Here is a 26,319-nt window from a genome sequence, read left to right on the forward strand (position 1 = left end):
CAAAGATCGTCTCTCCCATTCCCTCATTTCACAGAGGAAGGGACCTCAGAAGAGCAGATGTAACTTGCCTGAGGTCACAGAGCACTCATGTAGCTAGGATTAGAGCCCAGGTTTTCTGATTCTGGGCTAATTAGCCTAAGGTCCCTTCCACTAACCGTAATTGCGAGCTTTAATGAGGCTTGGGTTGTCCCAGAAGTGAACCCTTTCACACATACACACACGAACACACACGCACTCTTATACACTGTGCTTCTGTGTGGTAGTTTCACATTTGGAAACAGGGTGAAAGGTTGATGGTCAGGAAGGGCCTGGAGATCAGAAGAGCCTCTCTGCCCCCGGAACTCCTTTTTCCAGCTCCACTGATCTGCAACCTCCAGGTTCTGCTTAATGAGAGGACAGCAGGCCCCAGGACAACAGGCACCTACTGCCCTAACTCACCAAGGGTGGCCTGCATCAGAAAGCAAATGTCCTCATTTATCTGGGAGAAAGGCCTCTTTTAAGTAGAGGCCATGGCCAGAAACAAAATTATAAGGAAGTACTTGGGCTCACCTGCATTTGCCAGGCAGCCTCTGCTGAGTGCCTGCTGCGTGCAGGCCTGGTGCTGCGTGCCACAGATGGTGCCCACGCCCGAGACCGGCTCTCCTAGCAGCCTGCGGCTTCTGCCCATGGGCTGGGCCTTCAGGATGCTACCACAGCATAGCCAGAACCAAATATGCAGCTCAGTCTGTTGTTCACTGAGTAGCCTCTCTTAAGGGGAAAGGAGGATTTGGGGAGGGAGCAGGGACTGAAACCGTTCTCACCAAGGTTCCAATGACCTCTCAATGATCTAGTGATCATTTCTGAATCATTTTTCTTGTTTGATTCCCTGCTGTATCTGATATATCCTTGCAACTCTCTCCTCACTTGGTTCCATGACCCACTGTGTCCTGGCTGTCCTTCTCCTGTGCTGACAACTCCTTCTCCATCTCCTTTGCTTGCCCTCTGTCCACCTCTTAAATGCTAGTGTTCCCCAACACTCTGCCCTTTGCTCATTTCTTATTTTACAAGCTCTTCCTCAAAAACTTCATCCAGTCCTTTGAATTTTTTTTTAATTGAGTATCGTTGATTTACAATATTGTGTTAGTTTCAGGTGTACAGCATAGTGATGCAGTGCTTTTGCAGATTATATCCTATTACAGGTTATTACAAGATATTGGGTATAATTCCCTGCACTATACAGTAAATCCTCATTGCTTCTCTATTTTATGTAGTTTGTTCAGCTCATACCCCTAATTTGTCCCTCTCTGCCTCCCTCTCCCCTTTGGTAACCACAAGTTTGTTTTCTATGTCTGTGAGTCTGTTTCTGTTTTGTATATACATTCAGTTGTATTATTTTTTAGATTCCACGTATAAGTGATACCATATAGTATTTGCCTTTCTCTGTCTGGTTTCACTAAGCATAATATTCTCTAGGTCCATCCACATTGCTACAAATGGCAATATTTTATTCCTTTTTATGGCTAATATTCCATTATATATATATATATATATATATATATATATATATAGTAGGCCCTCAAGTTAAAGGGACCAAAGAACACTATAGGAAGAGTGTGTGGGGGGGGTTAATGGGGATACCAGGGGAAAATGATTGAGGCAGGGGTAGGCGCAGGGACTACTTCAAATAAGACGGTTTAACAGCGAAGGAGCCCTGGAGAAATAGCGACCCAAAATACCACAGGAACGGGAGTTCCCCTCCGGGAGCGCCCCTCCCCGTCTTGGACAGTACCCTTCGTCCCATCTGGCGGCGCACCTCCCAAGCCTGGAACTACAAATCCCAGAGGCCCCTGCGGCACAGACAGGACGTGTCCTGTCTGCCTGTGGCTACGATGAGGGGCGGTGGCCGGGCGGCGGGAGATTCAAACCTGGAAGAAGGAGAAACATGGAGGGGAGAGGAACGGGCCCGTCCCGGGCGACCTGTGAGTGCCAGAAGGGGCCGAGAAGGGTCCGGCAGTGATGCCACTGGTCGGGGACTCGGGGGTCCTGGGAGAGGTTGGGGCTGGGGTTGGGCGCAGGGCCAACCAAGCAAGGGGCGGCCGAACTGTGCTCAGTGGGGAGGGAGCATTCGGTCCGGACTCCTGCGGGCGGGAGTAAACCTGTGAGCTGCGAAACGCTCCGACTTCTGTGTCGCGCTTCAAAGCTTACAAAGAGTTTTCTCACTTATTCCCAAATTCTGAGGCTCCTGGGCTGGGAGAATGTAGGTGGTCTGGATGGCCCCTTAAAAATTCGGCAGTTACTCTTGGCTACCATACTTGCTAAGCGCTACCGGGGGACGGGACGCCTAAAAAGGCCTGCGGGGGCTTCCTTGACTTTTTGATGCTTCTTTGAGACAATGCCTCTCAAACTTTACGGTGTCGGAATTACCCGGGGAGCTAATTTAAAATGCAGATTCCTGAATCCTATCCCAGAGCTTTAGCAACTATAGGTCTCGACTTGGGCCCATAATCTGCATTTATAACAAGCACCGCTGTGCTTCTTCCGTCACCCCACATAATTGTGATGCGGGTAGTCCAAGTACCACACTTTCAAAAACACTGCTTTAGAAAGAGAGACTGGGGTCCAAAAAATGGGACCGCGGAAAGGTTTCCATCTGACCTTCTGAAAGAAAAGCAAAATCTACTCCTTTCCCTTGCTCTCCATTAGGATTCAAAAAGCGAAGTCCACGTCCACCTATCTGTTGAAGGAAAGCTAGTTCCAGATCTGAAAAGGACAGGAAAACTGATTTTTTTTTTTTAAGACTCTGTGTGTATGTACAAAGTCCCGCCCATCTCTCACAGTCCTCAATTCATAACTCTGAAGTGATGTCACTCACTTACTGGTTTATTTTCCATGCTTAGCAACCAAAACTTGTTTCTTGTACACCCCCCTCAGAAGAACTGATGGATTTCCTGCGATTGGCCAGTGCTTTCCAATTTGAACATGGAGGGGTGTGTGTGCGTGTTTGTGTGTGTGTTTTAACTTGCTTAACTGACAATTCAAAGAAGCCCTGCCCCTGCCCCAATCATATTGCAGGATATGCAACATAATGAAAAGAGAGAAAGAGTTGGAACAACATTAAGTGCTGAGTCAAAGACATTTGCTAAGCTCTGTCTCTGTTTTCAAGCTCTCTGACTTTATTTTCTTGGTGTATGTGTGTAGCTTTCTCTCATTTTGTCGGCTTTTGTATTGTCTTCCCTAAGGAGACTAGAGAGATAAGGGAGAAGGGGGGGTAAAGGATAAAAGGAGGCTGTGGCTAAGACAGAATATGAATGCTGTCTCATTTCAGGGATTTCCTGTTCTTGAGTTTGGGAGTCAGAGATTGTCTGCATTTTATTTAGCTTGGAGACTATTTTACTCCTCAGGTGACCTATACCAAAAGGGAGAGTAAATGCACCTTTGTGATCTTTTAAAATTCTCTGTCCTTCCACTTAAACCCAAGTGAGTGGCTTTTTTTCACGTGGTTCCCTCTGTTGAACTGCCTTTTCTCCCTTTCTGCCTGTTCATTCTTTAAGATTCTACTCACAGGTAGAATCCTTTGCTTCCTCTGCTGCTTCCATAGACTATTTTTATTTATTTATTGGAGTATAATTGCTTTACAATGTTGTGTTAGTTTCTGCTGTACGATGAAATGAATCAGCTATATGTATACCTATATCCCCTCCCTCTTGGACCTCCCCCGACCCCCGACATCCCACCCATCTAGGTCATCACAGAGCACCGAGCTGAGCTTCCTGTGCTTTATACCTTGTCCCCACTAGCTATCTATTTTACACATGGTAGTGTATATATGTCCATCGTACTCTCCCAGTTTGTCCCACCTTCCCCTTCCCGCCCTGTGTCCACATGTCCGTTCTCTATGTCTACGTCCATAGACTATTCATGAGCTATGATCGCACTTCTCACATCAGGTTGAAGTTTTTTACTTACATGTTTTTCTCTTCTAATAATAATCTTTGTACTTCTTGAGAGTAGGGGTCCACTAGTCCAGTGCCTGACATATAGGAGGTATTGAATGAATGAATGGCTGCTGAATGATGAGTTCTAGTTAGTCCTGTTAACCTAGCCTCTGGGAGAGTACCTGAGGAGGATGACACAAGTACAGTTCTTGGAGAACTCAGAATCTAATTAGGGATAAAATGAGGAGCTAAGTTCCCAGCCAAGGAGGGATCTGGACATTCCTACTAGGAGGTACTGAGGGAAGCGCAGTGAAGTAGGTTTTGGAAGGGGGGCGGTCAGGAAGATGACTAGAGGGGAAAGGGAAGGAATGCCTCCAATACAGGAAGGATCCCCTCTTAAAGGGTGGGGAGGCCTCCCTTTAACAGGGTGCTGACTAGGAAAGCTTTACTGGATGGGAGAGAAGATTGGAGCCAGTGTCCTGGGACTAGGGGGACAGACATGTGGGAGATGCCTCCGGTTTCCGAGCAGAGTTGCCTTAGAAAGTCTGTTAAGAAGAAGCTTGCTACAGCCCTCTGTCTAATGCTCCCCTCCTTGGTTCCTCAGATGAACGCCTCACAGCTGAGGAAATGGATGAGCAGAGGCGGCAGAACGTCGCCTATGAGTACCTGTGCCGGCTGGAGGAAGCCAAGCGGTGAGCAGAGCGACCGCCTCTTTCTGGTCTCCCTTTCCCACCCTGCCCACCCCAGGCACCTGCCCCCAAAGCAAATACAAAAAGACAAGAGTCCATTCTATGGGAAAGGGAAAGTTGAAATAGCATCTTTTTTTTTCTTTCTTTCAGACTATTTTTTAGAGCAGTTTTAGGTTCGCAGCAAAATTAAGAGAAAGATACAGGGATTTTCCGCATGCCTCCTCCTCACAAACATACATAGCCTCCCCCATTATCAACAGCCCCCACAAGAGTGGTATGTTTGTTACAATTGGTGAACCTACTTGGACACATAATCCTCCAAAATCCATAGTTTGCCTTAGAGTTCACTCTTCATGTTGTAGACTGTAGTCTATGAGTTTGGACAAATGTATAATGACATAGCCATCCATCATTATAGTATCATAGAGTAGTTTCACTACCCTAAAAAGTCTCTGTTTCATTTATTCATTCCCTCTGCCGCACCCCCACCCCCACCCCCAACTCCTGGCAACCACTCATCTTTTTACTGTCTCCATAGTTTTGCCTTTTCCAGAATTTCACATACCTGGAATAATACAATATGTAGGCTTTTCAGATGGGCTTCTTTTACTTAGTAATATGCATTTAAATTTTCTCCATGTCTTTTCATTGCTCCCTAGCTCATTTTTTACTAGTGCTGAATAATATTCCATTGTCTAGATGTACCACAGTTTATTAATCCATTCACCTATTGAGGATCATCTTGGTTGCTTCCAAGTTTGGGCAGTTATGAATAGAGCTGCTATAAACATCCTTGTGCAGGTTTTTATGTAGATGTAAGTTTTCTACTCCTTTGGCTAAATACCAAAGAGCACAACTGCTGGATCATATGGTAAGAGTATGTTTAGTTTTGTAAGAAACCACCAAACGGCTTTCCAAAGTGGCTGTACAATTTTGCATTCCCACCAGCAACGAATGAGAATTCCTGTTGCTCCACATCCTCAGCAGCATTTGGTGTTATCGGTGTTCCAGATTTTGACAATTCTAATAGGTGTATATTGGTATCTCACCATTGTTTTAATTCACATTTCCCTGATGACATATGATGTGAAGCATCTTTTCAGATGCTTCTTTGCCATCTGTATATCTTCTTTGTATATCTTTCTTTGGTGAGGTGTCTGTTAAGGTCTTTGTCCCATTTTTTAATCAGACTGTTTGTTTTCTTACTGTTGAGTTTTAAGAGTTCTTTGGATATCTTGGGTAACAATCTTTTATCAGATGTGTCTTTTTTTTTTTTTTTTTTTTTTTGCGGTACGCGGGCCTCTCACTCTTGTGGCCTCTCCCGTTGCGGAGCACAGGCTCTGGACGCGCAGGCTCAGCGGCCATGGCTCGCGGGCCCAGCCGCTCCGCGGCATGTGGGATCTTCCCAGACCAGGGCACGAACCCGTGTCCCCTGCGTCGGCAGGCGGACTCTCAACCACTGCGCCACCAGGGAAGCCCAGATGTGTCTTTTTTTAAATAATTATTTTATTTATTTATTTTTGGCCATGCCATGTGGCTTGTGGGATCTTAGTTCTCTGACCAGGGATTGAACCTGGTCCCTGGCAGTGAAAGTGCCGAGTCCTAACCACTGGACCGTCAGGGAATTCCCTCAGATGTGTATTTTGCAAATATTTTCTTTTGCAAATATGTTCGCCCAGTCTGTGGCTTGTCTTATTATTTTCTTGACATTGCCTTTTGTAGAGCAGAAGTTTTAATTTTAGTGAAATCTAGCTTATTAATTATTTCTTTCAAGGATTGTGCCTTTGGTGTTGTATCTAAAAAGTCATTGCCATACCCAAGGTCATCTAGGTTTCCCTGTTGCCTTCTAGGAGTTTTACAGTTTTGCGTTTTACTTGGAAGTTGATGCTCCATTTTGAGTTGATTTTTATGAAGGGTGTAAGGTCTAGGTCTAGGTTCATTTTTTTGCATGTCGATGTCTAGTTATTCCAGCACCATTTGCTGAGGAGACTATCTTTGCTCCATTGTACTGCCTTTGCTCCTTTGTCAAAGATCAATTGACTATATTTATATGGGTCTCTGTTCTGTTCCACTGATCTATTTGCCTATTCTTTCACCAGTACCACACTGTCTTGATTACTGTGGCTAAGTCAGGTAGTGTTAGCGTACCAGCTTTGCTCTTCTCCTTCAATATCATGTTGGCTACTCTGGGTATTTTGTCTCTCCATGTAAATTTTAAGAGTCTCATGCTCCACCGACTGAGTTAGCTGGGTGTGCCTCCATGTAAACTTTATTTTTATTTATTATTATTATTTTTTAAATTTATTTTTGGCTGAGTTGGGTTTTCGTTGCTCTGCGCAGGCTCTCTCTAGTTGCCGCGAGCGGGAGCCACTCTTCACCGTGGTGCGCGGGCTTCTCATTGCGGTGGCCTCCCCCGTTGCAGAGCACGGGCTCCAGGTGCGAGGTCTTCAGTAGTTGTGGATCGCGGACTCCAGAGCGCAGGCTCAGCAGCTATGGCGCACAGGCCTAGCTGCTCCGCGGCATGTGGGATCCTCCTGGACCAGGGCCCGAACCTGTGTCTTCTGCATTGGCAGGCGGATTCCCAACCACTGCGCCACCAGGGAAGCCCCCATGTAAACTTTAGAATCAGTGTGTGGAGATCCACAAAACAACTTGCTGGGGTTTTGATTAGGACTGCATTGAATCTATAGCTCAGGTTGGGAAGAACTAACATTTTGACAATATTGAGTCTTCCTATCCATGAGTATGGACTATCTCTCCATTTATTTAGTTCTTTGATTTCATTCATCAGAGTTTTGTAGCTTTCCTCATGTAGATCTTGTACATATTTTGTTAGATTTATACCTAAGTATTTCATTTTGGGGAGTGCTAATGTAAATGGTATTGTGTTTAATTCAAATTCCACTTGTTTGTTGCTGGTGAATTGGAAAGCAGTTGACTTTTATTTTATTTGTTTATTTATTTATTAAATATCTTTATTGGAGTATAATTGCTTTACAATGGTGTGTTAGTTTCTGCTTTATAATATTTTATTTTATTATTTTTATATTTATTTAATTTATTTACTTGGTGGCACCAGGTCTTAGTTGCAGCAGGTGGGCTCCTTAGTTGCAGCTTGCAGGCTTCCTAGCTGCAGCTTGCCGGCTTCTTAGTTGTAGCACATGTGCTCCTTTGTCGTGGCCGGTGGGCTCCTTAGTTGTGGCTGGCGGGCTTCGTAGTTGTGGCTCACGGGCTCCTTAGTTGTGGCATGCATGTGGGATCTAGTTCCCTGACCAGGGATCAAACCCAGGCCCCCTGCATTGGGAGCACAGAGTCTTAACCACTGCACCACCAGGGAAGTCCCACAATTGACTTTTATATATTAACCTTGTCTTTTGCAACCTTGCTATAATCACTTATAAACGCCACAAGTTTTCTGGTATCATGCTTTCAGATTTTCTACAAAGACAGTCATGCCATCTGTGAACAAAGACATCACATCCTTTTATCCCCTTACATACTTTAATACATATCTCTATATATGGACACTTGGTTACATAACCACAATACCATTATAATACCCACCTAAGTTATCCATTAATCCTTGGATCAACACCCAGGCCATCTTCAAATTTTCCTGATTGTCTGAAAAAATCATCTATTTTTACAGTTGGCTTATTCAGTTAAGGATCTGAAAGAGTTCACATTTTACATTTGGTTGTTATGTACTACTAAGTCTTCTTTCATCTGGAACTGACATAAACAGTTCTTTATGTCATTGACTTGATGAAGAAACCGGGTCATTTGTCCTGTAGAACATCCTACATTCTGGCTTTGTCTATTCACTTCCTGTGTCCCTCAACTTGTTCTTCTGTATCCCATATTTCCTGTGAATGGATGTTGGCTCTAAAGACAGGATAAATGCTTAATTCTTTCCTTTTAATCAATAGCATATTTTTAATGTTCTCCAAAGAAAGTAGGTAGGATGGGGTAGATAGAAAACCAGGGTGTTTCTGTCAGGGAAGGCATGAAGGGAGGTGTGACTGGCTCTCTCTTTGAAAACAGATCTTTCCTATAGGCCCCAATATGCAGAGAAGCCCTTATTCTCTCCCTCATACAATCATCAGCCATAATAATACTTTACATTTATATTCAAAGTGTTTTCACATTCATTACGTCATTTAATCCTGGCAGCTGCCCACTGAAGCAGGAGGTACAGGTGATATCTTCATTTTGCAGATTATACAGCTGAGGCCCAGAGAGGTGAAGTGAGGGAGATGGCATGGAAAGCAGGTCTTCTGCTTCAAAGGGCTGTGACCTTTCTGTCCCTTTGTGCTGCTCCCCTCGCTTCAACCCTGGGGCTTCCCTACTCCCCTCATCATCATCAAAGCTGGGTTATGTGCTGTGTAGACATGACTTTTGTATACCTGGGTTCTCAGAACTTGCAGAATAAGAGAAGTGAGCAGGTACAATTTGGTTCAACAGTCAAATGCATAACCAGACTGAGTGAGAGGTTATATCATGTAACAGGTAAGAGCCTGTTTAAGCCTCACTGAAGATGGGCAGCTTCAGTATCTGTCAGGGAAGATGTATAGGGTGGGTGGGGGCTGAGGATAGGCCAATCCAGGTGTTTGCGGCAGCTTGGGAGAAGGTGGGAACAGCCAGGCAATGGGCAGAGAGCGGAGTTGGGAGTAGGGCAGGAACAGGAGGCAGGAGAGAGTGAGAGGCTGCCTAGGGGGAGAGAGGGAGGGAGGGAAGGTCTTGTGGTTGGAATGAAGTGCTGTGGCTTGCCAGAGGGGGTGAGAAGCTTCTCTCGTGCTCTCAGCTGGATGGAGGCCTGCCTGAAGGAGGAGCTTCCTTCCCCGGTGGAGCTGGAAGAGAGCCTCCGGAACGGAGTGCTGCTGGCCAAGCTGGGCCACTGTTTTGCACCCTCTATGGTTCCCTTGAAGAAGATCTATGACGTGGAGCAGCTACGGTACCAGGTGGGGAGCAGAGGTCTCTACTTTCTACCTTCTTCCTCTCAAACTATCTGTTCTCAAAGTTGTGAGAGTGGGGTGACCATATAATTTATTGTCCAAACCTGGGTACTATTGAGGATAAAATGGGTGCTAGTAATCATTGCACTGGAACAACGGGTTTCAATTGGTGCCTTGCAGCTAGGCGGTGTGTACTATGCTTAGCAGCAAGGGGCATTTGCTAGGTGGGCTTCAAGATGCCTCTGATATGAGAACTTCCAAGCAGACTTTTCTACCCACAGTCTACACTCAGAGGCTTGTGAGCTTTGCCACCTTAAGTTACTTCCAGGACATGCTGCTCTAGTCAACCCAACCCACCTCTCCTTCCCATCCCAGCTCCGGACTCCCCTTTTCCAGGAAGCCTTACTAGCTTGCTAATCCCATCCCTGTGCCATCCTTCCCAAATGACCCACTGGGTCATCCATCCCTGGTGGTTTCTCTCTGTTTTTGTGTCTCTGTCCTGGGGGGATGGGGAATCCATAGCACAGGGTCCTCTGCCCCCACCCCTTGATCTTCAAGCTGTGGTCTGGGCTCTACCCAGAGGGAACCCTGAGAACTGTGGAAATAGATTCTCTTCTCTTTCCTTCCCTTTTAGGCAACTGGCTTGCATTTCCGTCACACAGACAACATCAACTTTTGGCTGTCTGCAGTAGCCCACATCGGTCTGCCTTCGGTAACATTGGGTCTCAGGATTGGGGTTCATCTTTGCTCTTCACCAGTACTCGCACCTCCACCACACACATGCTTTATCTCCCTGGCACTCTTTAGTGCTCATCTCCATGTGTCTTCTAAATGAACTTAATCTAAGAGTTTAAGTTCCCTGAGGCTGTATGTCTTTGAACCATGTTACTTGGTCTCTGTCTTCACTTCCTTGTGGGTAAGGGAAGTGAAGGGAGGTGAAGGCAACCTGGCCCAGGATGCATTGTTGCCATTGTTCCCATTAGTCAGTGAGGCCCCTATATAACGCAGGAGGTGGGCCTCATGTTGGCCAGCCATCTTTCCACCAGAATTGCGTAGTGTGAAGCAAGGACACACCACATCCCAAGGCGGTAGACTTGGAAGCCTAGGCCAGGACCCCAACTGGACACATGCTGCATGTCCTCTCACTCTTTGACTCTCAGTTTGTTTCTCATCTGTAAAGTGGGGATAGTAATCCCTCCCCTGTCTTCCTTATAAGGTTGTCAGGAAGATCACATGATCTGTGTGAATTCCTTTTGTGAATTATAAAGAACTATACAAATTAAGACATAAGATTCTGTAGTGTTTTTCTTCACTGTAGAAGGCAATTATAAGACAAGGAAATAACAGTTAAGACAGATGCTTTGGTGAGAGGCAGATCAATAGAGGCCATGTGTTCTCAGTGAGGCTAGAACACTTTTAAGTCTCTAGATTTGGTCTTTTCTTATGTATCTAAGGTAACCAAGAGGTATTGAGGTTAAACCTCATTACAGTCGCCAGGTGGCATGAGAAATCATGCCTGGGGTTACTCAGTTCTTAGAGGGGCCCCCACTGATCAGAGACCTTTGGCTTGAAGACAGGGGTGGCATGCCCTGACCCTTTGCAGTCCTTGGCAGTGTGTGTTTCATTAGGCCCCTTGTGGAGTCATGGCCAGCTCCCAGCATGCCACCTTTCTGGCAAGAGTCCAAGGTGAGGGGCACAGGCTGGCTGTGTCTGTAGGATGAAAAGGGGGCCTGTTTCTCCTGGAGCATGTGGCCTGCGTCCTGTAGCCTTGATAGCCTTGTCTGGCGTTTGGTTAATCTGGGGCTGTGTGTCCGTGGCTGGGTCTTGGCTTAGCATGTGTCCCCAAGGCCTTTCTTTTACACTGAGTGTGTGGATGCAGTGCTGACTGTAAAGAGTGGGGAGATTGACCCAGAAGCCCCAGGTCAGAGAAGAAACCCATTCCTCAGCCCCTCTCTCCATATCTGGTGCTGCTTCCAAGTCTTCAATGGCAGTAATTGGCTGGTTTCCCCTCTAGACCTTCTTGCCAGAGACCACGGACATTTATGACAAGAAGAATATGCCCCGGGTGGTCTACTGCATCCATGCACTCAGGTGAGAGACCGAGACTTTTGTCATCCAAGTTCCTCTAGGTGGATGCAACCAACAGTCAACAGCAACAAACATTGCAGCAGGGAGGATGGAAGATAGACCACAGGGAACACTTCTCAGAGGGACATTTTTGATCTACATAGTTTTGTTTAGACTTATGTACATGCTGGAGGGCACATTTATGTGTGATCTGTGTGGATGAAGGGAAAGAGCAGGCAGGGAAGAGTGTTCAGCTTGTGACCGGGGTGCAAGGAAGTCAGATTAGGATGCATCTGGAGTGTCACATGCCGTCAGCGTGAATGGAGAAGGCTATTTAGTCCTACTCGCAGCCGGCCATCAGCAACCAGTTGGCTAAAGCATAGAAAGTAATTGACCAGTTCCTATGTCCATCGTGTCATCTCTTCCTGACTTCATTTCCCACATCCTTTGAGGACTCTGTGCCTTAGCTTAGTGGGTCTCTGCTTGCTATGCCCTTTCCATCCTCCATCTCCATCCAGTGACCTGCCACTGAAATGTGTCCTTCTCTGTGAAGCCTTCGCAATCCCTCCAGAGCTCCTACAGCATCTTATTTTTCTGCTATGGCATTGCCTTGTGCTGACTTACAATAACCTCTCTCCCTGTGAATGGGGGATGACTTGTGGGCAGGTGCTGTATGGTCTTCATCTCCAAGTCCCCATAGTATCTCCTGCAAACCTATTATAGTCAGCATGTGAAAATGAATAGACCCCAATGCCTTCCATTGTTTCCTAGTCTCTTCCTCTTCCGGCTGGGATTGGCCCCTCAGATACATGATCTATATGGGAAAGTGAAATTCACAGGTAAGCCCAGCTCCTTCCCCAGCTACCACAGTCTGGGCAGGTCTTGGGGGTTCTGGGCCTGATGAAGGGCATCTGTGCTATCATTGCAGCTGAGGAACTCAGCAACATGGCCTCTGAACTAGCTAAATATGGCCTCCAGCTGCCTGCCTTCAGCAAGATCGGGGGCATCCTGGCCAATGAACTCTCGGTGGATGAGGCTGCAGGTAGGGACCAGGCTCCCCTGCTGGGGTAGCTCAGTGAGTATGGGAGGACTCTGAACCTTATAGCCCCTGCATAAATCCTGGATACTTCTCATCATAGGCAGGGCCAACAGCCTACCTGGCTTGTCTGGCCCCTGTGGATGGAAAAAGGGGATGACGTCAGAGTGGGGTCTGCAGCTGGTTACGCTGTAGCTGGACTGGGGTTTGCTCTGGCATCCTGACCTTGTCTTCATGTCCCCTCCTAGTCCATGCAGCTGTTCTTGCCATCAATGAGGCAGTGGAGCGAGGAGTGGTCAAGGACACCCTGGCTGCCTTGCAGAATCCCAGTGCTCTGCTGGGGAATCTTCGAGAGCCTCTGGCAGCCATCTACCAGGAGCTGCTGGCCCAGGCCAAGATGGAGAAGGCCGCCAATGCCAGGAACCGCGTAAGGAGCCTTGGATGGCGGGGCCGAAAAGCTGGGTGGCCTGGAAAATCTCGAGTGAAACCAGGACTCCTATTTGTCCTGTCTCCGGAATCCAAAGTTGCCTAGAGAAACTAACTTGTCAGTTATTTTTGAGAAACAGGAGAGGAACTCAGGAGAATAATGGGAATTCAAAAGAGAAGATAGGGGAAAATGTTCTCGGGCAGGGCTGAGAGACTGGAATGTAGAACTGGATGAGATTAGACTGGAGATTCCAAAGGGTAGTTCAACTTAACTGTGTCAGTGCCAGGGGATTAGATCCCACAATTTCCCCAGATTCCTTCCAACCAGACTGACCTTTGGCCTTTGGAAGACCCCCCAGAAGAAGAAATAGTTATAGACAGGGAGGGAGGGGTAAGAAAGCTTGAATTGGTTTTCCCAGGTTCCCCTCTCAATGTAGTTTTTGCAGAATGATGGAGAAAGCCAGGACATCTATGACTGCTACCTAACTCAGGCTGAAATCCAGGGCAACATCAACCATGTCAATGGTAAGAGAGAAAGGCCAGGAGGGGTTTGAAGGGTAAGCCCCCGCCTAGGGAGTTATGGGGTTGGCTTCTCTCAGGCCAGAAGACCCATGACCTCACTTGGGCCAACACTTATTTCAAGGGAAGTTCAAAGTCAAGGCTGTGTGTGCTCTGTTTTATGTCTGTTAACATCTGGAGAAGTGGTTGCTGTCAAGGAGGCTTCTGTTTGAATGGACATCCATAGAGTGGACAGAGGCAAAGGGGCAGGCTTTTCAGCTCTTGGTCATGGGGGCAGTTGGTCTGGGGTCCTTCAAGAAGAGAGTTTGGAGAGTGGATGGGGGTAGGAGATCAGGGCAGGAGAGGCTGCTTGAAAGCCCAGGATGGAGCGTGCCTCTACCTTTTTAGGTCAGGATATCCTCAGGGTATGGGGTAGTGAGATGGGAAGGCTGTGAAGATCAAGCTGAAGAATTTGGGCTGGGCCCTAGGAGCCCAGGGGGCAGGGGTGAGGGTAACCCTGGGCAGGCAGGAAGAGGGCTGAACTGGGGATATTAAGGGGTGGGCTTTCTCACACTATCCATTATGGAGTCTTGGTCTTTTCAGTCCATGGGGCTCTAGAAGTTGTTGATGATGCCTTGGAAAGACAGAGCCCTGAGGCCTTGCTTGAGGCCCTTCAAGACCCTGTCCTGGCCCTGCAAGGAGTGAGGAGAGACTTTGCAGACTGGTACCTGGAACAGCTGAGCTCAGACAGAGAGCAGAAAGCACAGGTCAGGCTCTGTCTATGACCTGCTACCTCCTCTATCTGACTATAGGATGGGGGAGGGCCTCACCACTGTCAATTCTTTGTATTCAGTAAGTACTGACTATATGTTTAAATGGTTAAATTACCCCAAAGCCTAACGGCCCACGCTGATCAGCTTCTGCCTTCTGAGAATCTCTCATACTGACCGGGGGGGACCCAGGGGCAGTCCAGTAGGCAGTGATATGCTCCCCCATTGCTGAATTGAGGCCTCAAGTTAGCAATCTTATTTTCAATGCTGTTGACTTTCTCCCTGACACTATATTTGTGTTGCCTGTGTTGTTATTTCAGGTGCTTGCTGGGTAAGAAAGAGCCAGAGGTTAGAGATGAGTTCTGAGGGATGGGTGGGCCAGGCTAGTCTGCCTAAAGGGGAGAGGTGGGGTTGAGGGTGGGTGACTGGGTGGACCTGGGGCTCATGCTGGCAGCTCCTGAAATATGTTCATGGTCCCAGGAGGACTCTCTTCTACTGCATCTCTTCCCTCTTCCAGGAGCTGGGCCTGGTGGAGCTTCTGGAAAAGGAGGAGGTCCAAGCTGGTGTGGCTGCAGCCAACATAAAGGGTGATCAGGAACAAGCCAGTAAGTCATCTCCAGACTGAGACCTGGTCTGGGTGTGTCACTGGCTCTTGGGAGAGCATGTAACTCCTTTGCCAGCTTCTGTGTAGAGCAAGGTAGACTGCTGCCCGATTTTCCAGCTCCCCACCTAGTGTGCCCTATTCCTGGCCGCCTGGGGGGATGCTACAGGTAAGTTCATCAAGGCCCTGGAGATAATAACAGTCAGTACTGCACCAGGCTGGACTTCTAGGACAGGCAGTTTCCTTCTAGGCACCTCCCCTGTATTTTGACCGTTTCAACTTGGTTGAGTTCCTTTGGCTTCTGAAATATAGTGATGGCCCAGATGAGAGAGAAACTCATGATCCAGCTCAGTTTCCCTTAAAAACATGATATACAAATATAATTCTTTATTAAAAGAATGTGGGTTAGCGATTGTCTCCCTCCAAGGGGCTCAATCTGGGTAGCAGGCGTGAAGAGAAATAGAGTGCCGAGGCGCCACGCAGCAGCCTGTGGACAACCACACCTGGCACGAATGCTTGCCTCCGACTGGACTTGCTCAGTCACCCTTCACCTTTGTCTGGCAGGGCTCTCTGTGGCTACCTCATGGAGCCCCCAGGCCGCTCCTGGCTAACTGCCTGCTTATCGCTCAGTTCCTTGCTGTTGCCAGAATAATCGCTCAAGCACAGATCTGATCTTAGCTTCTTTGTTGAACATCTTCAGACCGTCATGGCTCCTTCCATATTTCTCCTAGACTTTAGTCCCATCTCCTCAGCATGGTAGGTGAGACCTTCCAAATGTCTCCCCCAACCCTTCTCTTCACATCCCACCAGCCCAGTTGAGTCAGATGACCTGTTCTTCCTTGACTGCCCACAGCTTTGCCCACTGCCAGGCCTCTGGTCCTCTGGATTACAGTTCTCCCACGTTTTCACCAGTGGAAAGCAGATGAAAATATCCTGCAGAGCTGCCTCAAATGCCTCCTCCTCTGTGAAATCTTCCTACTCTCTCCCCCTAGCATCCCTCCTCCCCCACGCTGCCAGTGGATTTGCAGGGAGGGGAAGTACCTCTCACATAGCGGTGGCAGCAATGCAATGTAGGTAATTTTGTATCCTTATTTTTCCCCAGTGGATTTTGTGCTCCTTGATGTCAATGCCCATATCTGCTTGGCATTTTATAAGCCCCAGCATTTGAAAACTAAAACTACATAGATACACCAGGGCCCCTTTTTAGCTTTCTCTCGCCCTTTGCAGCCCAAATGGCTCCACCTTGGAGCTAGTTCCCTATTCTTCTGCGCTGTCATCAAGATTTGGTCCCTGGAGCCCCTTGACTAACTTCATCTTAGTTGTGCTACATAGCCTCCTGTCAATCTTACGCTCACCACCCTAGGAATTCACCTCTGCTATGACAGCCACCTGCTGAGCTACTCAACTTCTAGGCCTGACAAATTGCTTCTTCCGGAGCCTCTTCTTAAAGCGACCCAACCCCTTTCCCTCCTGAACATTTAGAAACGCATTTTGAACCTCACAGAGGTTCAAAGCCATTTCCCCTCAGAGATCGCCAGCAGAACCTAGTTAGCCAGGAGAGTGGAAATGGCACTGGATGCCCAGCCTGTACAGCCTCTCCCTCCTCCCCTGCAGTGCTCCAGGCTGTGCAGAGGATCAACAAAGCCATCCGGAGGGGAGTGGCAGCTGACACCGTGAAGGAGCTGATGTGCCCAGAAGCCCAGCTGCCTCCAGTGTACCCCTTTGCATCAGCTGTGTACCAGCAGGAGCTGGCAGTGCTCCAGCGGCAGCAGCAGGGGGTAAGCCCTAGAAATGAGGATCCAGCTCTTGGGTTCCCAAGGAGCTGGAGGAATCAGAGCAGTCAGTCCAGAGCACCCATGAGGGCACCCTTAGATTCTGGCAAGAGATTAGGGGTGGGAGGTGGGCTACCATCCTTGCCATCCTGAGTGTATTATAATAGCAAATACCTTTGAGAAAACACTGCTTTAAACACTCATTTAATCCTAAAAGAACCCTATGAGATAAGTATTATTATTTCCATTTTAGAGATGAGGAAACAGATACAGAAGTTAAGTAACTTGCCCAAAACAGCTGTGGCTGGCAGTGCTGGGAGTGCATGCAAAGCTGAATATACTTGAAGCCTATGTTTTTAACCACTCTGCTGTCCCACCTCCCCCTGTCCATACAGCTTCTCTGATGGTGAGGTGATAGGGCCCTCCTGTAGGGACTTCCCAGCCTGTTGGAGGAGTTAGAACACACCCGAGGGCCCAGGCAGAGACACAGGGAGGAGTAGATGATGTAAATGGGAGATGACTTCATACTAGGGAAATGGAAGGGGCAGAACTCAGGCTAAGTCTGGGAAGCCTTCTTGGAAGAGAGGAGACTCAATAAAGAATCCTGGGCTTCCCTGGTGGCGCAGTGGTTGGGAGTCTGCCTGCCGATGCAGGGGACATGTGTTCGTGCCCTGGTCCGGGAGGATCCCACATGCCGCGGAGTGGCTGGGCCCGTGAGCCATGGCCGCTGGGCCTGTGCGTCCGGAGCCTGTGCTCCGCAACAGGAGAGGCCACAGCAGTGAGAGGCCCGCGTACCGCAAAAAAAAAAAAAAAAAAGAATCCTAACCATAGCAGGCACCTATAGAGCATCGACTCCAGGCACGACACTCAGGAAGCTCATGGTCTCAATGTATGAGACTATAGTACAAGGAAGCATAAAATAAGTCCTAAGAAGTAAAGCATAGCGACTAATGTGGACTTTAGAGCCAGAATCCTTGAGTTAAATTTCAGCTCTACTGCTTCCTAGCTATGTGACCTTGGGCAAACTATTTACCTCTTCTGCCCCTCAATTCATATATAAAATGGGAACAATAATATATTTATTTCATAGGATTGTTATAAGGATTAAATGAGTTAACATATGTGCTTAGAAGTGAGCCTGGCGTGAAATTTTTAGCCGCCATCATCATCATCATCATCATTATTATTATTATTATTATTTGCAGCATTCTATTTGTAGAGGACAAGAAGGGTGCTCCAGACAGGGAACAGCACAAGCAGATATTTGAGAAGGATGAGAAGACTGGGCAGGGAAGGGGCCCTTGGGTGTGTAGCACAGCGCTGAGGAGCCCACTTTATCTTGTTCTCAGTGTGCCCAGGGCCTAGTGCAGTTCTTGGTGTGTGGTAGGGACCAGAAAGGAGCAGGTAGAGCTCACTGGTTGAATGTGGGCTCTGGTATCCGGCAGTTAGCTTTAACTTATATTACTTGACTATGGGTTCATCTGTGAAATAGGGATACTTACCTATTACCTCTTTGGCTTGTTATGAAAATTAACTGATAATGTGCACAGAGTACTTATACATTGAGCACATAGTAAGCACTCTCAAGTATTAAGTATGATTAATTATTAGTGAATGGATTAGGCCATAGGTGTTTTGAGACAGAGACTCTGGGATGTGGGAGAGTCTTGGGGGCAGGATGGCAGGCAGACCCCCGAGGCCCTTCACCAGCCCACTAGGGAATCAGCCCTCCCTCTGTTGTAGGAGCTTGGCCAGGAGGAGCTCTTCGTGGCCGTGGAGATGCTCTCAGCCGTGGTCCTGATCAACCGAGCTCTGGAGGCCAGGGATGCCAGCAGCTTCTGGAGCAGTCTGGTGAACCCCGCCACAGGGCTGGCCGAGGTGGAAGGAGAGAATGCTCAACGGTGAGAAAGGTTAAGGTTTAGCTGCATGTTGAGAGAGGGGATGGGTGGGTGATGGAGGGAATGTAGTCAAGAGTCCAAGTTCTTGTGCTCGGAGACTAGCCTTCTGCATGATGCCCTGTTCTCCGGCACAGGCCAACCCTCTGGGTCTATTTGCAGTTCCCTGGCCTGTGTTTCTCCTGGGAGTTGGTGGGTTCACAGTCATTCCCCTTTCCTCCATTTATTTAATCTTTTATCACAAAGGTTTGAGTACCCACTCATGTGCCAGATACTTTTTATTTTTCAATTATTTATTTATTTATTTAGTTGTACCGGGTCTTAGTTGTGGCTCGCAGGCTCCTTAGTTGTGGCACATATGCTCCTTAGTTGCAGCCAGCAGTCTCCTTAGTTGTGGCATGCCAACTCTTAGTTGCAGCATGCATATGGGATCTAGTTCCCTGACCAGGGATTGAACCCAGTCCCCCTGCATTGGGAGCTCGGAGTCTTAACCACTGCTCCACCAGGTAAGTCCTGCCAGGTACTATTCTAGGTGCTGGGAAACAACAGTGAACAAAACACAGTTCCCTGCTCTCTAACTTATGTGCTAGTAGAGGGAGACAGACAAAAAACAAACATGTCAAATTATTAGAAGAGCTATGGTGATTAAAAATACAGGGCAAAGCAGATAAAGGGTGGGGACATGGTAAGGGCAGTTTGTCTCTGCTACATAGTATGGTTATGGAAGCCTTCTTTGGTAGGGGGGTCATTTGGAGTGAGACCTAAAAGGCATAAGTGATGGCCATGAGCTATCTGGGGCACAGACCCTGAAAAAGAAGTGTCTTTGATGTGTTCAAAGAACACCAGGAAGCCACGAGGCGGAGTGGAGGGAGGGAGGGAAAATAATGGGAGAAGAAGTTGCAGAGGCTGGACCATGTAGGCCTCTGGCTTTTACTCTGAGTGAGGAAGGAAGCCACGGTGGGGGGGTTTAAGCGAGGAGGGAGATTATCTGACCTACTTTTAACAGGATCGCTTTGGCTGCTGTGCCGGGAATCGACTACCGGTTTAGAAGGGAAGAAGCAGGGAAACCTGTTAAATGTCTGTTGGAGTAACCTGGGCGAGAGTTGATGGAGGCTTGGCCTAGTGTGGTAGCAGTGGAGGTGGTGAAAAGGAGCCAGATTTGGGGTATATTCTGATAGCTGAACTGACAGGATTTGGTTATGTGGTGGATATGGGGTGTGAGAGAGACTGGAGACGGGTATGACTCCCAAGATTTTTGGCCTGAGAAGTTGGAGTAAACAATTACCAAGATGGGAAAGACTGTGGGAAACGCAGGTTGAATGGGGGGGATCGGGAGTTCAGATGTTTGCTGCTGGGCTTGCGGTGAATTTTGGCGTTCACGTGGAGATGCCGAGCAGGCAGCTGGCATTTATGAATGGGCTATTGGTGTACTTTTTGGAGTCATTAGAATATGGTGTTTCGAGCCATGAGATTAGGTGAGATCACTTAGGGTGTGAGCACGGAGAGAGGAGAGGCCTGAAGACTGAGTCTTGGGATGCTCCAACATTTAGAAGTGAGGGAGGAACCAGCAGAGGAGACTTAGAAGGACAAGCTGTAAGGCGAGACGAGAACCAGGAGAATGTGACGTCCTGGAGGTCAAGTGAGGAAAGTAGTCCCCTGACCTCTGGCTCATGGTGCACATACTACCCGCCTCGTTCTCACTCACCTGGCTACCAGGTACTTTGATACTCTGGTGAAGCTGCAACAGGTGCATGGAATGGATGGGACCTTCCTGAGCTGGAATGATCTTCAGGCCACTGTGAGTCAGGTCAACGCCCAGGTCCAGGAAGAGACCAATCGTGAGTGGAGTCCAGGACTGGGGGAAGATGGCCCAATGCGGACAGCCCCATCCCTTAGCCATAAGTCTGGGCCCTCTGCCCACCTATATCTCTCTTTCCCAGAGGTCCTTGCAGTCAGCCTCATCAATGAGGCTCTGGAACAGAACAACCCTGAAAAGACCCTCTCCTCCCTTCTGCTTCCTGCGGCTGGCCTGGACGATGTCAGCCTTCCTGTCGCCCCGCGGTACCATCTCCTCCTCGTGGCGGCCAAAAAGCAGAAGGCCCAGGTGAGGCTTGGGCTGGCTGGGTTGGTCACCAGAGCAGGAAGAATATCCCCTATGGGTAGAGCTGTGCCCAGTATGCACCCTGGGAAAGCCAGTCTGATGGACACTGTCCCTTCTGGGGATGCGAGGCAGCGGGGGTTCTGATCTGACCATGGGGAAGAAGGGCAGAGTTCTGGTCGTCAGCACAGAGCGAATGGTGGGGGCCTTGTGCGTGGGAAGAGCACAGGTCTGGGAGCCAGAAAACCCAGACTGGATTCCCTGCTCTGACACTCAGTGACCATGTGACTTATAGCAATTCCCTAACATCCCTGAGCTCTCCTTATACACCTGTAAAATACCACATGCCCTGGTCCTACCTACCTACTGGAATGAGGGTAAAAACCAAGTGAGTTGAAGAATGTGGCAGGGTTTAAAACCTGTAACATCCAGAGCAGGCGGCAGCGTAGAGAGTGGCTGAGGACAAGGACTCCTGCATCCTTGTCCGGGTTGCATCCAACTCCAGGTTGCATCCTGGCACCTGACCCTGCACGTGTTACTTACCCTCTCTGGGCCTCAGTTCCCTCACCTACAAGCTTGTGATAATAGTGAACTTGTCTCAGTTATAGGGTTTAAGTGAGGTAATATGACAGCAGTACTAGCTAAGGTTGATGGAGTTCTAACTCTGTTCCCGAGCATTGTCTTATGTGCTTTGCAAGTTTCAGTTCATAAGAAAGTGCTTTAGAACACTGCCTGGAACACAGTGCTCGATAAAATGTTAGTTTAGAACGTTCACTCTATTAATGAAGAGAGCTGGGAGGGAGTAGAGTCTGAGGTTGGGGTTGGCTAAAGCAAGGGAGGGAACAAGCCTTACAGCGTGGCAGGCACAGGCTCACTTGCCCCGTGGTCACATGCAATCTTCCCACTGCCTTGTGCGGCAGAGGACCATGGAGAGGAATGGGAAGGAGAGGGTGGAGGTCAGGGTCAGATGGGCCCAAGAAGCTGTGAGTTGAGGCGTAGGGGAATGGGGAGGAGGGGCAGGTAAGTGTGGCCTCCGGCGTGGGCTCTCCCTGGACATGGCTCAGGCACAAGGGCAGGGAGGTGAGCTGTTGAGAGGATGGCGGATGCTGAGGGTTTAAGAGGGTTCTGGGGGTGCTGTGGCCAATCTGAGCTGATGCTTGGCCTGAAAGCAGGGTAGGAAAGAACCTTGTGAACCTGGCAGCAGTCCAAGGGAGCCATAAGGCCATGCCCACGCAGGGTAGGCAGAGGGGAGTGGAGACTGCTACCCTGTGGCTCCCAAAGTGGGCCTGCAGTTTGGCTCCCCTGGGCAGCTGGGCTTGGGGAGACCAGCCTGGGCTCTCATCTTGTCTCATCTCTCTCAATTTACCAGGTGACAGGGGATCCTGGAGCTGCGCTATGGCTGGAAGAGATCCGCCAGGAAGTGGTTAGAGCCAACCAGGACACAAACACAGTTCAGAGGAGTAAATGGGCGGCAGTGGGGGCAGGAGTGGGGGGAGAGGGGTTGGGGGAGGCAAGGAGACGTGGGCTCAGCGGGAGCCTCCCCAGTCACCTCCTTCTCCATTTCAACCTCTTTGGGGAGGCAGGCCAGAATGAGAACAGGGCTGCTGTTTCGACCGTAGGATGGATTTCCTAGCAGTCAGCTGGGCAGGAAATCCTCAGGAGTCGAGAGCCCATAGTCCACCCACTGCCTCCTTCTGTGCCTTCCTGTGTACACTTTCCTCCTACAATGTGAGCATGTGAAACCACATGGGGGTCAAAAACCCATCCCGTTTTCTACTGGTAGCTTGAGTCTGGGTTCCAACAATCATCTCTGGTTAGAGAATGTTTAGTCTTGAAGTTGGCGAAGAGGGGTTGGCTTTGAGGAAAACTAGGCAAGGTCAGTACAAATAGACACTGGTGTTATTTCTGGTGTGGGGTGCTGATGGTGTTAGTTTTCAGTGTCTGGAGTCCATCTGTCCATCTGTCTGTCTGTGAGTGACTGGAAGGCAGGGGCTGCATCAACTCCCTCCACTTCTTGGACTTTATTCTCCTCCTAAAAGACTGTCTTGAGGCTTTCTGACCATATCCTGCCCTGGAGCTTCTGTACAAGCTGACTTTCCTTTTACCAAGCCCCAGCCCAGCCCTACACAGCCTTCCTCCAGGAAGCCTTCCTTGATTGCTAGCTTTTCCTCCAAGCACAGCTGCATGCTGCTTCTTTTCATCTGTGTCCATCCTGGGATGTCCTTGTCCCTTCCATCAGGCAGAGTGGTTTTGTATCCTTCTTCTCTGGATCCCTTCCCAACAGACAGGACAGGGCCTCTGGGAGGGGCTCAGAAAGATTGACCACTTCCTCCCAATGCCCCTATTAGTGGCTCTTGGTGTGGCCGCCATCAATCAGGCCATCAAGGAGGGCAAGGCAGCCCAGACAGAACGGGTGTTAAGGAACCCCTCCGTGGGCCTCCGAGGGGTGGTTCCTGACTGTGCTGACGGCTACCAGCAAGTCCTGGAAGATGCCATGGCAAAGAAGCGGCGCCCAGGTAGTGGCCTTACCATGTCCCTCTGTTCTCTGCATGCCTCAGCCATCTCTAGCCTCCTCTGAGCCTTCTCTGCTTACTTGGTTTCTGCTTAGGGGATACAGCGCTCTGGGTTCAACATGACATGAAGGATGGTACCGCCTACTACTTCCATCTGCAGACCTTCCAGGGGACCTGGGAGCGACCCCCCGGCTGCCGCCTCAACACCTCCCACCTGACTCGGGAGGAGATCCAGGTTGGCGGGCCCCTGCAAAGGAGGGGGCTCATGGATGGGAAGTTTCCTGCGGGAGGGGCTCCCAACCACCAGGACACCAAAGGCTCTCTCTCCTACTTCCGCAGTTGGCCATCACCAAGATCACCGCTGCCCACGACCGCCAACAGCTCTGGAAGGCCAATGTGGGCTTCATTATCCGGCTCCAGGCCCGCCTCCGCAGCTTCCTGGTTCGGCAGAAGTTTGCTGAGCGTTCCCACTTTCTGAGGAGCTGGCTCCCAGCAATCATCAAAATCCAGGTAGCAGGCTCTGGCCATCTGAGGCTTCAGGGCCTGGACATACCTGAGCTTCAGGGTTTTCTCCCTACTTACTTCTTGCTGAGTGGAGTTGGGACGATCTTTTGGCCTCTGAACAGTAGTGATTAAGAGCGTGGATTCTGGAGCCCAGACTACTTGGGTTTGAATCCCTGTTCCACCAGGTTAGCTGCATGGCCTCAACAAGTTATTTACTCTCTCCCAGTTTCCTCATCTGAAAACGAGGAATCTGGAAATTGTAGCACCCACCTTATAGGGTCGTTCTGAGGTAATATCTAAAGTACATCTAAACAGTACCTGGCAGATAGGCAAGAGCATGGTATAAATGCTAGTTACTGTCATCATCATCACCCTCCAGAGGGTATGAGAGCTGCTTTTGAGCTTCTCCAGGGGGAGAGTAGAAGATCTAGTGAGACATCAGGGTTTAGACACCAGGAGGACTTCCTGCCTAGAAAAGGAGTAGTGAAGAGGTGGTGGTGGTCAAACAGAAAAGGAGTGGAATCCCTTATGGAAAGAACTCTACCTTTTCTCTCCAGCCAGCCTTTCCATTTTTATTCTCCCAACCTGTGGATGGTCCAGTGTGGCCTCTGAGACCAACCCCCAAGTAACTGGGGCACGAGGCCAACTGGGAAGATAGGCCTCGGGCCCAGGCACTTTACAAGCCAGGAACAGTGGGAGCTGAGCAAACAGAGACCTCCTCAGGCAGACGTGACCTGGAGGGCCTCGTGGCAATGTTGGCAGTGTAAAAGAGACTTTATTTAATGAACACCTCCAAATGCCCAGTATCTGCGAAGGATGCCCCTTGGCACTGGGCAAGGGTGAGAGATGGGTGTGAGAGACACAGGTGAGTGATCACATCTCTCCCATCGCAGGAACTGGAATACAGTGGATGTGAGATATTGTGATAGTAGGGACGCAGAGATAATACCAGAGAACCCCAAGGGAGACAGAAGCACAGACTGAGACTGGCCAATGGCCCTTGATTATGATCTGGGACATGTGGTGGTCACTGAGAACTCAGGCTTTGGAGTCAGAGGCTACAGTTTGCCTCTTGGTCCTACTACGTCTGGGCACCTTACTTAAGCCTCTCCAGCACTCAGTTTCCTCATGCATAACGGTGGTACTCGCCTCATGTTGATTGTGAGGGTAAAGTAGGAAAATTACATGTAGCACTTAGTGCAGTACGTCCTCTATTGGTGGGAGCCATTACGAGATGTACATTTCGGGGCATTGGTCCCAGAATTCAAAACAGAACCTTAATAATCAGCATTTAGTGGTCTAAATCATAGGAATTCCTCCCTCCTGAGCACAGCCTGGCACCTCACAGCAACTCTAAGGAGCAGAAGAGCCATACCAGCAGTGGGAGAGGGCACAACGTCCGAAGGCAAGTTTGCTACTGAGCCTGGACGTGTGCCAGCTCTGGCCTGGGTCCTGGGAGACAGAGAAAGGGAGAGGGGGCCCAGAGCCCCAGGCTACCTGCTCTCTAGCTAGCAGGTGTGAGACTGAGAAACGAAGCAGCTTGGGTGTGCTGAGGCTGTAATCTCTCCTGAGAGGTCTGACCCTGGCCAGGACCCCAGTCAGGGTCCTGAATTCTGACCAATCCAGCTTTGGAGGCCTTCTCTTTAAGGAGCAGCCATGTGGGGGTGGGTAGGTGGTAAGAGCAGAGAGGAGACCCCTCTGCCTTTCCCCACAGCAACTGACAATATGTCAGGCAGTACCTGGAGTAGGAGGGGAAAGAGTGCTGAGGAAACGCACAGACTTGGGGCTTCCTGGCCTCTAGGCTCCAAGATGGACAGCTGGTATCATGGAGCCAAGCTGTCTCTTTTATATCCTTTCCCAACAGAAGGACGGTGTAAGTCTTAGGGGAAAGCCTGGCCAAGAGAGCTGGCTTTAGAAGGGGCTGGGAGAGCCAGCTGTCTGAAAGGGGATGCTCTTAACACACCAAGCCATGGCAGTGTCAGCGGCAGAGAGTTCTCCAGGGCCTGAGCTCTCAGGAGATGTTTAATGTGTTCCCTAAAAGACAGGATTTCAGTGGGTAGAGACAGGGCTGGGGTGAGGGTGGGCACAGACAAAGGTTCAGGGGCAGAAGATCATAAGTCATGTTTAGAAGAAAGTGAAATGTCTGAGGTGGTTAAAATCCTTAAGGAAGTAGGGATCCGTAGACAGATAGGAGTGTGGGGTCAGATGGTTGAGAACTTCTGGAAATTTGGGGGCTGGAAGAAACATGGTCTAAGTGGTACTTTAGGAAAATTAATCTCACACAAGCTTGGGGTGAAAGGGAAGAGGCTCCTAGGAAGGAGACCAAAACAGAAGGGAGCCATGAGATTTGTGTCTTAGGGACCAAAGGGGATGTGATTTATGGAGGAGATGGTCATATAGACCCTTTGCAGCAGACTAGCAGTGGGGAGGGGCATCAGCCTGACAGCTGAATTACTGGGGGCCTTAGAGGGAAGATTTGCTGAGAGCTGGAATTCAGAGCTGAATGGTAGAGTTGTAAAGAGAAGGGTGAGTTATGAGAGCATGAATGACCTGCTGCCCAGATGGCCATTGGCAGAGATGG

General features: G+C 49.1%; 1 protein-coding gene across 3 annotated transcripts in view; it reads left to right on the forward strand.

Annotated features, from left to right (window-relative positions):
* The first annotated feature begins 1,878 nt into the window (after window positions 1-1,878).
* The window catches only part of IQGAP3 (IQ motif containing GTPase activating protein 3), a 40,453-nt gene continuing 16,012 nt past the window's right edge, over window positions 1,879-26,319 (forward strand). Inside the window, exons 1-19 of one of the 3 annotated variants that reach the window (XM_033857135.1) lie at window positions 1,879-1,958; window positions 4,519-4,606; window positions 9,408-9,564; window positions 10,193-10,270; window positions 11,573-11,649; window positions 12,397-12,464; window positions 12,554-12,667; window positions 12,910-13,088; window positions 13,525-13,612; window positions 14,189-14,352; window positions 14,873-14,960; window positions 16,571-16,734; window positions 18,472-18,629; window positions 20,340-20,461; window positions 20,564-20,727; window positions 22,091-22,181; window positions 23,070-23,237; window positions 23,330-23,469; window positions 23,574-23,744. In XM_033857135.1, the coding sequence (XP_033713026.1) occupies window positions 1,922-1,958; window positions 4,519-4,606; window positions 9,408-9,564; window positions 10,193-10,270; window positions 11,573-11,649; window positions 12,397-12,464; window positions 12,554-12,667; window positions 12,910-13,088; window positions 13,525-13,612; window positions 14,189-14,352; window positions 14,873-14,960; window positions 16,571-16,734; window positions 18,472-18,629; window positions 20,340-20,461; window positions 20,564-20,727; window positions 22,091-22,181; window positions 23,070-23,237; window positions 23,330-23,469; window positions 23,574-23,744 (2,316 nt within the window). In that variant the 5' untranslated portion in view covers window positions 1,879-1,921. Of the gene's footprint in view, window positions 1,959-4,518; window positions 4,607-9,407; window positions 9,565-10,192; window positions 10,271-11,572; window positions 11,650-12,396; window positions 12,465-12,553; window positions 12,668-12,909; window positions 13,089-13,524; window positions 13,613-14,188; window positions 14,353-14,872; window positions 14,961-16,570; window positions 16,735-18,471; window positions 18,630-20,339; window positions 20,462-20,563; window positions 20,728-22,090; window positions 22,182-23,069; window positions 23,238-23,329; window positions 23,470-23,573; window positions 23,745-26,319 lie in introns of those variants that run through there. The other 2 variants (XM_033857139.1, XM_033857143.2) reach the window with 2 other exon arrangements.

Source organism: Tursiops truncatus, chromosome 1 (assembly GCF_011762595.2).
Source record: "Tursiops truncatus isolate mTurTru1 chromosome 1, mTurTru1.mat.Y, whole genome shotgun sequence".
Lineage (NCBI taxonomy): Eukaryota > Metazoa > Chordata > Mammalia > Artiodactyla > Delphinidae > Tursiops > Tursiops truncatus.